Source organism: Pholis gunnellus (assembly GCF_910591455.1).
Source record: "Pholis gunnellus genome assembly, chromosome: 18".
Taxonomy (NCBI): domain Eukaryota; kingdom Metazoa; phylum Chordata; class Actinopteri; order Perciformes; family Pholidae; genus Pholis; species Pholis gunnellus.
The window spans coordinates 14,200,769-14,215,314 of record NC_136545.1 but is presented as its reverse complement, the minus strand read 5'-3'; the positions used below and the strand labels follow the sequence as shown (position 1 = coordinate 14,215,314).

The window sequence follows — 14,546 nt, the reverse complement described above, 5'->3', positions numbered from 1 at the left end:
ACCTTGTGGACTCGCACTGCATTAAGATGTAAGAATAGAACCAAGCTACATAACCTCATTAATGTCTGTGTCAACACAGGCAGACAGCAAAGACAGCTTCTTGTCTTATCGACAAGCCCTGCTCAAATGACTGGCACGGCTTTTTCTGGAGAGATGCATGTGTTGACATTTAAAAGTTCCAAAAACAAGAATAATTGTCATATCCCCAACAGATTTTTGCAATAGGACAGCGATGGAATCAAACTTGTGTAGAATTAAACTGCAGTTGGAACTATTTTTAAACTTGGTGCCATAAGCGAAATGTCTCTCTACTCCGTCAACTTGAGGTCTGCTCATTTAATGGCACTGCATGCCAGATAGGGAGGCTTGCAAATTGGGGAATGGCTATATCCTCTTTTATACAGAAAACAAATGGAAAAACAAATGCTGGCTCTGAGTTTTTCAAAATTCTCATACGTCAGGTCACACTTTGTACAATGCTTAAGTGTGTGTAGGAATTGTTGGCTGTGTGGTTGGCGATTGCAACTAACTGAACAGCCCTCCGCTCGCGCCTCCCTTTCCCCAGACTGCGGTAACGTGAGCCGCAAAGTGCAAAACCGTCACAGTTCGCCTTGATCAAAAGCCATCCTACGACACTATGAAGTCAGACGACGGCTGGCGGTACCATTGTTTTGCAATCAGCGGTTTGTCCGTTCTGGGCTGTTAAAAGACGGCGGTGAAGAGAACCCGTTCCCTGAGTAGATATGAAGGGCACATTCTAAGCTAACAAAAACACAACAATTCTCAGTTTCACGTTATTATAGACTTTATGTCTCTAAATCATACATTCTGTGCCTTAAATCATACTGTTTTGATGTTTCAACTTTTTTTGTTACCTTGGCAGTAAAGTTTCCTTAAATATATACAACATTTGAATGGAGCCTGTCATGTGTTTGTAGTTTCCCAGACGGCACAGCTGAATTAAACCCAGCACTTTGCTGTATGATAACACAGTTAACGATTATGTAACAGGAGCAAGAGGCTTTGTTTGAAGTACTTGAAACATTTCATAAAGTTTTTTTTTTTTTGGTTGCACTGCACACACTCGGCATGGTAGTTAACATATGGATGGCTTCACAGTGTGAGTGCATATTCATGCCACTTGAATTCTTTGTCTTCCTGATCAGTCCCAGTGTTCTACCTGGAGATTAACTCGACTGCCAAACGTTCTCTGCCTTCAACACAATCCTAAACTCCAAAGTACTGGCTTTCACACATAATTAGAAGTAATTATCTCGTTATCATGCCCAAGCCGCATTGGATTTCCAGCGAAGTAAGTGGCACTGTAAACTTTTATCGTGTGAAGTGCATTGGGATTGCTTTAAAAGTAACTGAGTTGGAATATGTTGCTTTCTTTTCTTCTCAGGATAGCAGTATGTTCTCTCTGGAGATGACCAATGCCAAGCCAATGAACCTCATCCTCACCTCCCGAGGCAAGTCCTACGGTGCGCACGTCCTCAACACCGACGTCAACGTTTATGTGAGTGACGTCTTGATTTTTATGCATCAACGTTAAGGTTGCACTCACGGCTGGGTGGATGCTCAAATAGTGAAGGGGAAATAAAATGCTGATCGTGCAACATACCACATTCATGTGCTACTCTTTTGTATGTGATTCCATTACTCAAGCTTGCTTTTGATACAAGAGAATGTCAAACCAAGTGCTAAGTAATCCTGAAAAATGAAGTGTTGTTGTTTCAGTATTGTATCATTTTTAAATTTCTCCAGATTTACGGAGCTTCTATCTAGTGCCAGCTGTTTTACATGCAGTCAAACTGCCACAGCTGTGCTGCTTTTTGGAGAGAGAGCAGTTTAAGAGAGACAATGAACCATGTGGGTTTTCTGTATATATATATATTCCCCAGTTGCTGCTCTGCACGAGGCAGTTTGTGTTTTTGAGTTTTTATTATCCACGCTATAAATCAGTAAGACAAGTGGCCAGCAACGAGAGGGGCTGATGGCATCGGCTGTAAAATTAATGTTCCAATGAAATTGGAGATTCCCACTTTCACACACTGTCTGCCGATTATATCTGTGAATTAAATCCAGGGAGGCTAAGAAACAACTTTTATTCAGCTGTTTGAGTATCTAATCAAATCGAGGAATAATACTGTTATGGGGGAAAGTGTTGCAGCGGTTGTCACCGTTTGGTCATTGAAGTGTGTCAAACTATTTTGGTATTTAAATTGGTATTGGGGATGAACCTAATGAGGTGAATCAATCACACAAATCTTGTTATTGAAACAAACTACTGATGGCTTCAATTTAGATGTTGACGGAAAAGTCTTCTTGGGATATGTCACACTCTGTTATTACCAAATTAAATAGCCAGACAGGAAATTATATTAAAAAGGGACAGAAGTGTCCAAAGAAATGGCATTGCCTCAAACTGGACTATTCATTCTACGTATGTTACTAGTGAAAGACCTATTTTTTTGTCTTAATGAAAAACATTGATTATATTCACCTGTAGTGGAGACATAGAACTACTGTTTCTGTAGATTAGGGACCTAATTCTCATGGAGACTTTCAACTATTTAGCATCTAGATGTGTTAAAGAACCCAATTACTAATTATTTAGAGGTTCTATGTGTTACATTATTTATTTTCCTAATCTTTTCAGTCAGTGAATTGAGCAGTTTCAGCCTCCTGTGCTGTTCTGTTGCACCAGCTCCATATTACATGTACTGGTGTCAGATGTCGAAGTTGTACTCTGAGTAATATGTGTTTCTTATTTTAGAGGCAGTCACTGGTGTCAGTTCACATTAGTACAGCATGACAGTTGAATTGAGATTTAAAACTTCCCGAAGACAAACGCTCACAATTGACATTTTCTCATCTTTATTCCTTCCACAAACTGACATTCTAATTGTGTTATCTTGGATTGTTCAATTAAAGTTGTCTTAGGAACACTTGAGATTTGACAGGCGACTGCCAAACGGTAACCTTTTAAAAGATAAAAAGCTCCGACGTTCACATTTAGTCTATCGTGACGTTTGTAGCTGATTGTTTGCCTTCCATGTTTTGCACTTATGAGTACTCATAAGTGCAAATCAGTTTGGCAGCTGCGTGTCAGAGCTTTCCTCCTATACATGAACGCATCACTTGTCAGAACCATCAATTTTTTTACCGTTTCAGCACACAAATAATTTCACGCTGACAAAAAAGTAAAGATTAATTAATGTTTACTGTGGTCATTAACTAACCAGTATGTTAAATGTACTTTCATACTGACATGACATAAATTAAAACTACTGGACTGACAAAATATAAAAAGCTATATTTTTGTAAAAGGGCCAGTACATTATTAGCAAATATAAATAACGGGCTAACCCTTCAAATAAAACACATAAATAATTTAAATAAAAATCCCAGCTGACCAATCAGGGGGATGGCGTATTTACAGGAAAGTCACCAGTTACTGATATGCTGACAGCTGTGTGATACCACACGCTGTGTCATGTCCTGTCGAGAGCCTGGACAACATTGCCTGCGACTACAGGATGTTTTTGTGGGATGAGCAGTATCACTGGGGGATAATAGTGTTTTACTGCAGATTGCCGTGTCAGAGAAACAGCATCTGTTCTGCGTCTGAGAAAGTACGTCACCGGCTTGACAGCTTGGCTCAGTGTCACAATCGCAGCTCTCGTTGGCCTTCAAAAGCTTGCCTGAGTCCACAGTTGTTGAGGAAAAAAAAATGGACAGCAAGATTTGTGAGTCTAATTAAATGTTAGTCACGAAAGCATGTTTTTCACTGCAGTTCACACATGATGCAGTATAATATACTTACTGAAGATATGCTAACATCAATTAAATACATCATCTTTTATGGAAGAATCTAAGATATTGATTCGGCAAAAGGAACAGAAGGAGCCTGGCATTAAAATCGTCCATCCCTAGGCTGACTGATGGGAAAGAAGTATCATTAGAACTTTATGTTCCTGTAGACTCGGATGTGCTTTTCTCTCAAAACGTCTTTGAGTTCCTCGAACTTTACTGCGCGCCTGCAGAATATCAAACTGATTTCACAGAAACTAATCTGAGTTAAATTCCACTGTAATCATTAATATGTGTACCATTGTTATTTCCCTACCTCAGCCCTGGTTCTGTTGTGACTGGTTTCCCCTCCTTTATTTCCATAGTTTCCCTTCACGCTGTTTTTGATCTCGCGTCAATCAAATATTCATGTAGAAAGACCAACGACTCCCTCAGGCTTACTTGGTTTTCACCATTTGTTTCTGTCTCGCTTCGTGACACACACACACACACACACCATCATACACACACACACAAAATCACACACTCACACACAAGTAGTCATTCACACTAGACAGGCCGGGAGAGGGATTTTCATTATTTAAACAAGCATGCTGATGCTTTATAAACATTAACACACTGATTTGCAGAAAATACAGTTCTTTCTAAAATAGTTTGAGCACAAGTGTTTACAAAATCAAGAGGTACAGTGCATATACAGATCTTTGTTTTCCACTACAGCCTTTGGTGCTTTGAAGAAGAGGAGGACAAAATCTGTTGACAAAATCTTATTTAGTGAGTACATTATGTCTAACTGTCTAGAAGCCTACTGAAGAAGAAGAAGCACTCCGCTGCCTTCTTATTCACGCACAGCTTAATGTAAACTCCATTATTTCCCATTGGCCCAGACAAGGAAACAGCGGTGTCTAGTCGCTGGGATGGATGTATATATTTATACCTTGTATGGAGCCAGATTCTAGCCGACTGTGGTGACGCACAAAGCTAAAAAAGGTCCCATTTCCTGGCCCCAGTCAGGAAGCAAAGGAAAGACCATGGCTCCAACGGGGTTGTGCAACTGGGCTCGTGGACACTTAACCATAATAAACATTTTTTTTTAACAGCACCCTGCTCAGAGAATAGAGGGAGTGTTGGCTGGAGGGTAAGGAACCGTTATAGCGGAGTGTTAGAGGGATGGGCAAACATGTTTGATATGACAAAATGTTAGAAGACATGAGGTAAATATAAATAGATCTAAAGCTGACTCACTAAATTCTATGGTGTTGCAGTAGACAGACTCATGCCTTCTAAGACTTAGGTGATTCTGACTGTGTTCTTTCTGGAAATAGTATTTTAATGAAACTGATTGGCGTGACTTGGGCTCTACTTTCCAGATTAACAATGACTCCACAATTAGTCTTCATGGTAATCAACATAGAAACAACATCCACACGCAAGACTTCCCGACTGAAGATGAGGAGCTCGTCAAGTGGGCAACACAGGAGTTTGGGGGTGTGACTTCATTCACCACAGTCAGAAATCTGAGATCCATGTCATCGACGGGAGCAAAAGGTGAGAGTTGCTTGTTTGTTTCCAATGAGGCGCTTTCCACATTTTTTTTTTCCAACTAGAAAATATGTTACCCAGCATGGAGGATCAGATGATGGCTATGTACAGAGTTGACTCAAAGAGTGACAGCGGTCACCCCGCAAAGCTGCATTACATACAGAACCAGACGCCATGCTGTTTTAAAATACGGTTTGGGGGCCAAGCTCCAGCTGCCGTATGGCCATCCTCCTACAAAGGCTCCTTAAACCAATAGGGGAATATAAGTCGACTGAAATATATTGCGGTCAAGTCTATATACTTAAGATGCTGAATGCAATTCTAAAAAATCAAACATTGTCGCTCTTCTACTTTTCACATTTTATATGTACACACCTGACTGCCCATACTAATTTGGACAAGTCTCATGTGGGACCATTCTCGACATTTCCAGGGGAGCGCTTTGTGTACCAACCGATCCTTTATGGTATACAGCAGTGAGCTAAATGTCCGCATGATCAATATCAGAAGCAAAAAAAACGGATTTAATACCTAGAGAATCCGTGTAGCCTTAAACAACTCTACCTCTAAAAAGTTGTATTTATTTTACCATCCGCATGTATTGAGCAGCAAGCCATGTGGAGTTTTGTGTTTGCAGCCAAACCCTTAAGAGCTTTATACTCAATATTCCAAAATATACAGCACTACTAAAGCTCACTTAACTTTTCTCAATACACAAAGACCTGAACATTGACAGGCCACTGATGCTGAAGAGGGTCGCACAAAAACACTCTGATTTAAAAGTGCACTTTCATGTCTGAGTAAAGGCTGGACATAACGAATATCATTGGTTGCTATTGCCAGCAGCAGTAGCAGCGGGGTGCTCGATGCAAGCACATATTTTTGCTAATAAAGCCTTTCCTAACGAGTTCTGGGCAAAAAGATGAGCTTTGACATGGGTTTAGGTAGAATAAACGGTGGTAATGCTGCTTTTATGTCCAGCGTCTTTTCACAGTATTTTGGATGATTTAAGTTCGAATCCCTGTCATTATAATTTCCAGTCCTTCCCCCATCTATCAATTATAGGGTGCTCAGTGTGGCAATGCCATTGTGCTCTTTTCCCATTTCATATCATTTCAACCAGTCTTAGTTTTAGCTTGTGTTTTTACTGACTCATAGGCCACCAAGGCCTTAACATTATTCAAGCAGTGCAACGTTTTTTGTTATTTCGTTGTTCCCCATGGCCTGTTTTGAGGTGTGAACTTGCGTAGGCCTTGTTGTAGGCGTTTTTTAAAAGTCTGTGCAATGATTACAGAACAGTGTGTTGCCAAGTTGAAATCTTGCTTGGGAGAATTATGTAAATGTCCCTCCAGGTTGCTTACATTTCTCACACTGATTTTAAATGTAATGCTAATGCTAGTGCAGAAGAGGCTTGTTAAGCAGTGTTGCACTTTTAAACTTGTAGTAGTTGAAGTGATGTCGCACTCAAAATAATAACTAGCCACAAATAGTGTACTTGTCCGCCTGTGTCCAAGGACTTTGTCAAAAGCTGCTAGTGTCCACTATGCGATGACGGTAGCGGTCAGCTTGAATTCAAAACTCAATATACTCTAATACTCTAATTTAATTTCACAATGGAAACAATTCTCAAACCACGCACAACCCCAGTATATTCCTCGTAGTCATAGTCTTGTCAACGTTTGGCTCAAATATGCTGATTGTGTCTATTCACACTGGTCAGCTATTAGTGTGACAGGATATACAAGGTGCTGTGAGATATATCACACCCATTTATAGCACAGTGTTTTGAAACAAATTGCGCGTAGCAATTTAGGCACTGCCCCAGGGTGCACCTGTAAACCATCAGTCACCATTATTTGGTCAAAGGCTGAGCATAGCGTACTCTCATGAGATTGCTCATGGAAGATCTCCCATAGGGGGAAAGGCGAGGTAATGTGCCTGTCCCCACCAGTTTGGTCTTTTGTTGCAGATTGGGCAATGGCTCCCTGGTGCTGGCTACAGTCAAACACTGTAAACTGCACTTCTGTTATCAGCCTCACTGAACAGAAATGGTCTCTACTGCCCCGTTGAATAAATGTTAAAAACAAAATGTAATTGCTTATTGCAGCCACTACTCCATTTATTTTCAATCAAGCATTTAAACAGAAGTGCTGGCTGTCCATTTTCTTTCAAGCTGTTGTCTTTATTATGAGATTATGCATGCAGGAATAATTTTATTTCTCATCATTTCCCCTGGAATGTCATTTTTGTTTTGCAACCAATGAATGAACAATGACGCAAAATTAATGGTTTTACAGGAACCCAACCTGGCTCTCGTTCCTGCATACTCAGAAATGAAGATGCATTAGAGAAGCACTTTATGAAGATTGAAACCGCACGCCGGGCTTCTTTCTTCAAATTCTGCTCCCCACAGCAAGAGAACCCCGGTGATAAAGCTGAGCTTCACATCATAAACATCCCGGATAATTCCATCACTCGGTAAACTTTGAGATTTACAAGACATGGCATCTTCTGGAATTTTTTTTCCAATCTTTGTTGGAAAAAGAAATTCACTTTGCATTTTTGGTTCTTCATATTGCAGCAACGTATCACTTCGCATAGACACCGAGAAGACCAGCGTGTTCCTGAGAGGCCCTCAGGGCACCACATGGACCATCATCAACCCACAGCACGCCAAATTTGGTGTAAGCTTACACTTAAAAATAGAAAGTTAGCATATTTATTGTCTCACAACCACATGTGAGATGACTGAATCTGACATAGCTTACTTAATAATGGGGTTAACAGTCTCTAAGTCACCACTGATTTATTTAAACTCGTCTTCTCTTCCTACAGTCCACCAATGACATCCTGCTGCCCACATTCACACACAGAATCCTACCGTTTGTTACACTGGACAGCGACAATGCGGAGGAGGTGCAAAAGAAGGCTTTAGATCATTTCAAAGCCAGTACTTTCACCAGCTACACTGAACTCAGACCAGAGGACTCTATGGTTTCACTGGTTCTTCGAAAAAAAGACTCTGGAGGTAAGACGATGAAAGGTAGAAAAAAAAAAAAAAAGTTGTTTTCAACTTTGAGGCATTTTATACAAAGAGAGTAGATGGAGGACGGCAAAAAGACACAGCCCACGCATGGTTATTACATGATGCTAGCACTGAGATGGAAAATTTGGGAGGATAATGACTGCTAGTCACAATTATCATTATTACATTCAATTTATTATTTTACATACGCAATGTGCAATGCTGCAATTTGAATGACCCCGAGTTGTTATTCTTTTAGTTATTTTTCAAATCCTTTGTATAAGCCTTTCCTGAAAAGCCAATCCTGAACAACTTTGAAAATGTTCTCTTGAGGAGGGTATCGACCTCAACAGGAGTGGTATAATAGCATAGTTTTCTACCCCCATATTAAGTTCAATAGAAATTGATCAAAATGGATGTACATGGTTTATCTCTTGTAATTTTAGCCATTTTTCCTTTCAGTTGTAGAAGCAGCACCATCACCAGTCACTCCCATTACAACTAATGCCCCCCATCAGATGCCTCTGCTGATGCAGCTATACACCTCCCCAGACTACCGTTCTCCCCTGGACCCGACCACCAAGGTGCAGAGTGACAAGAGAATTTATGCCGAGGTAAGAAATCATTCACTTTCTTAGCTGTATTATCTCTCAATACAGCTCCTGCACAAAAATAGCTAAATATTTAGTGGATGATGTATGAAAAAATCACTTGTTTAGCACTTAATATATAATATTGGTCTTACTTTAATGCGCATTACAGTTTTTCTTTCTGAAACGCAGCTATTCATACGATACCACACTCAGCTGATGCCCATTCTTGTGCTTTTCAAGTTCTGTTAAAAGTTGATTTGATTTTTTTTCTCTGTTTCCTGTAGATTTCAGTACACACTTTCGGAAATATCGCCTTGACCATCAAGGTGATCAGCTGCTTTGTGCGCTCCACGGGCTCATGCCCTGTTCTGAAAGAGCTGCCCTTCATGCCAGAGGCCTGTTCCTTAAATTCTTGTCCCAGCAGCACCCGACTCAGCTTCTCCTTAGATCAGCTCCAAGAGCTGACCACATGGGACCTGGAATGCGCCGTCAAACTTTGTCACAGTGAGGTAGGAGTTTAGCAACTATTTTTACATAGCATTTTAAATAAAACATGGCATGCAAGGATGTAGAATCTGTGTTCCAACTTTCCCTCGGTTGTCTAGAATAATTCATATGAATGTGTAGATCTGTCATGGTGAGAGCGTTTTTTATGGGACTTGGCTTCTCTTCATATGTAGCAAAAATACTGAGGCTTAAATGACGTTTTTTTGACACACTTGTGACAAAGTGACCTTGATAAGTGTTTCTCTTTCCCTACCTTGATAGAAATGTGGAGATGGAGGAAGAGTGAAGAGGAGTCTGGAGGTTGCCCAGCCGTGTCTGCAACCACCAAGTGAGTTCAGTATAAACTCCAAAATATGGATCAGTTCACTTTTTTGATCCAGCTCAGATGCTGATTAATTAAACCCTCATTGGACCAGATTGGACCAAATCCTATTATTATGGACGGCTATTAATACGGCTGATTGTCTCTTCTTTCTTCTCTTCCTACAATAACTTACTCATCAAAAGTTTCCTGACATAAAAATAAATGCATTACAAAGCAATTCAATACTACATGTTAGATTATTTTTATCATAGTTTTTTTTTTTTTTTTCCTGTAGTCATGATGTTAAAAAAATGTATAAATATTATATAATGTATACAGTAAATAGGCAGTTCAGTGGAACAAGAATGTTCACAACCCCATGTAGATGTGTTTGCTTCAGCAGCACAATCGACAAACCAACAAAAACCAAACCAACAAAAGTTTCCAAAATGATTGATTCTCTAAGAATAAACTCTCCAAACTGAGGTGAAAAATGTAAACTTTTGAATCACTCTTTTTGTTCTCAGGACTAAATTACTAGTCTAGTGCTTGGCCAGTGAATTACTAATGCTGGGCGGGCGGTTGTCATAGCAGTGGACTCAGGATACGCTGTGAAGCCAGTAAGAGGTTGCCTGGCTGGGCCTCGTCCTTTAGGAAGGTCTGCAGGCTGACCTTGTGGCCACAATCACAAGTAATGACCCCCCCCCCCCCCCCCCCCCCGGGGACGGGGGTGAAATCCTTTGTGTTTCCAAGGGGGTCTGACTGTGTTGCTGTCCAAACGCAGCCACTGGGCCTGGTGCTATTCAACACAGTTGACTCAAAAAATATGTTTTTCTTCAAGGAAAAAATAGTCTCCAGACAGATGACTAATTTCTAGGAACATTTCAAATGATTTAACTTCAATAAGACACAAGGAAGTGGAAGTAGTGATTAAATGGTGAATCACCTGAATGTTTGTCAGACTTCTTTTTTAAGCCTGATAATAGATTTGTTTATTCTTTAAGCTTCCTTCATCCTCCATTTCCTTCTAGAGGAGAAAGATAAAGTGTGGTATGTCAGTGCTGCAGCAGACTAAACTACTCATCCTACTTTCCTGTGTCCTGTTTGTCCTCCTCTTTGCTGTTTTGCTTTAACTTATGCAATTAAAAATGTTTTTCCCTGGATACTGGGACCTGGAATACAGGAATACATAATGCCAGTTGTTATGGAACATGTTGGTTTGGTAGGTGTGTTTATGTGGTTCCATTCATTAGCCAGTGTCAGAGATACAAGGGTTATATCAGCTGGCCTAGCAGACTGCATTCTGTCACGAACCCTTGCTCAGCAGGACTGAGTGCTCCATTCAGCAATCATTCCTGTTTGGTACGTTTTCATACAGAGGGCTCAAGGGAGTCACAGCACAGGCCTGCAGTCTGCCTCCTCCTCTCCACCTGCACTGGAGCTTCTGCTTCCTGCTCTTGTTTATTCAGCTTTGCTGTCAAAGCCTCACTTGTACAATCTAGCACAGCGACTGATTTGGGCAGGGGGGAGGGGGGGGGGGTCTCAAGAGAAAGCCTGCTCAAGTTGCTGTGATGTTTCTGGCTCATTCGGGGTCGTGGAATGTTCCTCGCTGACAGATCGTCAAACTGGGTTGGCTGTCTGGGATGCAGTCGGCCCAAATGCCCACAAGATGTCCCTGTTTCAGCAATCTGGGTCATGTTTAAGTCAGTAGATATTTGTGATTGTTTCATCAAAATCAGAATGATGGCCTTTAATTAATGTAGTTTTCCTCATTTTAATTATAAAGAAAGCGTAACAATGTGCGATGCAAGTGCCTCTGTAACGAGCCTAGATCAACTTAATACTGATATCAGAACACATGACATTTCAACTGAATTGCATGGACATTAGGGAAGTACAAAGTCTGATATTTTACATGCGACGCCATAAGGTTTCACTTGTTTGCACATATTGAAATACACATGATCCGCAGAGTGGTGGCAAGTTTCTACAAAACAAACCCACCGTCTTCTGTCCTTCATGTCCTCTCTGCAATGTACTTCAGGGAAAGGGGAGCTGTATTGTATGAGGCCTAGTATTGTACTTAGCCAAGCACATTCCACCAGGAGGCAGGAGGCAGCCGAGGCAGGTGAGAGAAACTCGTGCAAAGGTGATGATTAGTTTCTTCCAAATGTTCTCGAAACTTGTGGGAGGATCTCTACAGGTAGCAGAAGCAACGGAGAAGGAAAAGCAAGTGTTTGTGCATTTTTTCTCTTGATATGCAACACATATGCACACTTATGGCTCTGTTATTGGTGTAATTTGCAGAGTCAAACTATATTCCTAAATTAATAATAATACAAAAATAAGTCTGGTAACAATTAATATAATTAATTCAGCCAAATACCAAACCCTCAAACTGCTTTCTGCTTGAAAATCGCTAGCAAAACTCCATGCTGAGTAGGTTAATAGGTTAAGGTGAGAACTGTCAAACATCTATTGTGCAGCCTTTTTGGAATGACGTCAATCTCAAGGTAATCAATTCACGGGCTTGCCAGACCACAATAAGCAAAGCGAAATTGGAATGGCCTTGCCAGGCTAGTAAATGGATGTCTGTGCCACAGTGTCATGGGCTTAAGCAAGTTTTAGTCTTTGAGGAAATAATATTTTTCATAGCGACTGGCTCAGATTCTTATGTTTACCAGCAGTGAAGCACGTTGTGCGGGTCAAGCCAGCACACAGAACATCACCAATGTCAAACTTGGTTTCATTAATTAGAACAGAGACAATGAGCACATTTATTTTATCAGTTCGGCTGAGGTCTAACCCTACAAAAGAGATGACTGTTATATTTACTGCAAGGGCTTTGCTTTTATTGCCATGGTAACTAGGAGGGGGGGAAGCGTGGTGTTGAAGGACCATACCGTAGCTTGGACAAATCGCATATGTTTTTCAGTACTGTTGGGCGTTTTAGAATCTATGCCATCAGCTTTAAATTAACCTTTGAGGCAGCTGTTGGTTTTGACTCATGCTACAATGAAAATCAACTGGCAGAGACTTAAAACTTGCATGATGTCTTTTCATCACAGTACACTTACAGTCAAGTCTTTCTTTGTCAAAAAAATGTATTGTCATTGCATGCTCAATGCAGGATTTAAAAGAAACAAAAACACCGTTATTGTTGCATGCCAGGAAACTCGGGGAAATGTTGTTGCCTGAAAACATATATTCACTAAACATGCCAGCACAATTTCTGCGTGGGTGTTCTGTTACACTGCAAGAAAATTTGGTGCTGGCAACTTGTACAATCTTGTTTGCTACGGTTCTCCGGAGAAATCAGCCAATCTCATAAGGTCGCTGAAATCCTTGAACTTCTTGCTGTTCCCAAGTGAAACGTATTGTGTAATATATCTCTGGATTTGTACATATAGAATGAAATCTCACCTCTGTTACATGGACAACTTGCATCATCACATGAAAATAATGTCGCTGTGACAAATGTATAACAATATCAGCATGTTCACTGCGATTGACCACCTACTGGAACATCTGCAAATGTATTTTTACATTGTGTTGGCATGAACAGTAACCATCAGTTCTGCCTTGTGATTGCTGTGATTGCTGTTGTTTAACTGAAGCTTGCCCACATTGTTTTTACATTGTTTTCATGTATATGTTTCAGCCCCACCGTGCTTTGATTTTGGCTTACCTGGTGTTCTGGGCATTGCATTTGGAGGGTTCCTGATTGGAGTATTACTTATTGGAGCACTGTGGTTTATCAAGATTAAAACAGGTAAATGTATGACTAACAATATAGTGTTTTTGGTTTAATACAGAGCTGAGCTGTCTGGATTTGAAATTGTCTTATTTTGCTTATTTCAGGGTACCCAACTGGACTGGACATTAGCTCAACTGCAGCAAATCTACCTGGTAAAAGATTTTTCTTTCTTTTTTATTCGTTCTTTTTTCCCCTTTTCATCAGGTTCTTATTGGCTTCTCTCTCATCTCTCTTCAGGATGTCCCTGTTCAGGGGCAAAACGACAACCTGTCTCCACCAACCCCTCCCCCTCTGAGAACAGCAGCGCCAACGCAAGCATTGGAAGCACCCAAAGCACGCCGACCAGCAGCATGGCATGAGATTATGGTAATCTCCACCACCAGCAGAGCCACCGTCTCCCTTCAAAGTCACCTATATGGGTTTTGTGCTTTCGTTTTCTTTAATAATGCTTAAAAAGCATTTCTCCCTTCCCCGCCCCCTTCAAATCCTCATTTAAAAGCACAACCCACATCTTTGACTTACCAAGCCTGGAATGGACGTGATCTGGGAGTTTGTAATGGTGGATCGAAGGTGGAGTGGGGTGGGTGGGTGGGGGGGGGGGGGGGGCTGGGTGACGGATGACAGAAGTCTAATCAATGGCCTCTGACGCTCACTTCTGCAGCCTCTCTGTAAAGTCAAGCTCCTAGACAGGAAGTTAAAGAGGGCAAGAGAAAAAAAATTGGCTCCAAGCAACAGGAAAAACAAACCATATCCCCCAAGAGCTAACAGGAAATTCCCTGCATTCCTTTCGGTGAATTGTGCTTGTGTGACGGCAGCACAATAATAGTTAGACAGGAGACAAACCAGTCCAAAGACCGGCTTTGAAACAAAAAACAGATGAAAAATTGTTTTGCATTCACATCTAAGCTATAAAAATATGGAGGGTTTGTGGACATGTCAGCCAAAAAAGTTATGAACAACGTCTCTGAGACTGAAAAGCTCAACATGTTCGGATCTCAAACC

At 40.9% G+C, this 14,546-nt stretch overlaps 1 protein-coding gene across 1 annotated transcript in view; it reads left to right on the top strand.

The window, feature by feature from the left end:
• Positions 1–14,015, top strand: part of eng (endoglin) — a 33,213-nt gene extending 19,198 nt beyond the window's left edge. Inside the window, exons 4-14 of the mRNA XM_079179297.1 lie at positions 1,415–1,519; positions 5,187–5,364; positions 7,656–7,836; positions 7,940–8,042; positions 8,194–8,386; positions 8,846–8,997; positions 9,261–9,485; positions 9,745–9,811; positions 13,449–13,559; positions 13,649–13,696; positions 13,782–14,015. Of these exons, the coding sequence (XP_079035423.1) occupies positions 1,415–1,519; positions 5,187–5,364; positions 7,656–7,836; positions 7,940–8,042; positions 8,194–8,386; positions 8,846–8,997; positions 9,261–9,485; positions 9,745–9,811; positions 13,449–13,559; positions 13,649–13,696; positions 13,782–13,903 (1,485 nt within the window). The 3' untranslated portion in view covers positions 13,904–14,015. The remainder of the gene's footprint in view (positions 1–1,414; positions 1,520–5,186; positions 5,365–7,655; positions 7,837–7,939; positions 8,043–8,193; positions 8,387–8,845; positions 8,998–9,260; positions 9,486–9,744; positions 9,812–13,448; positions 13,560–13,648; positions 13,697–13,781) is intronic.
• Positions 14,016–14,546: the final 531 nt, after the last annotated feature.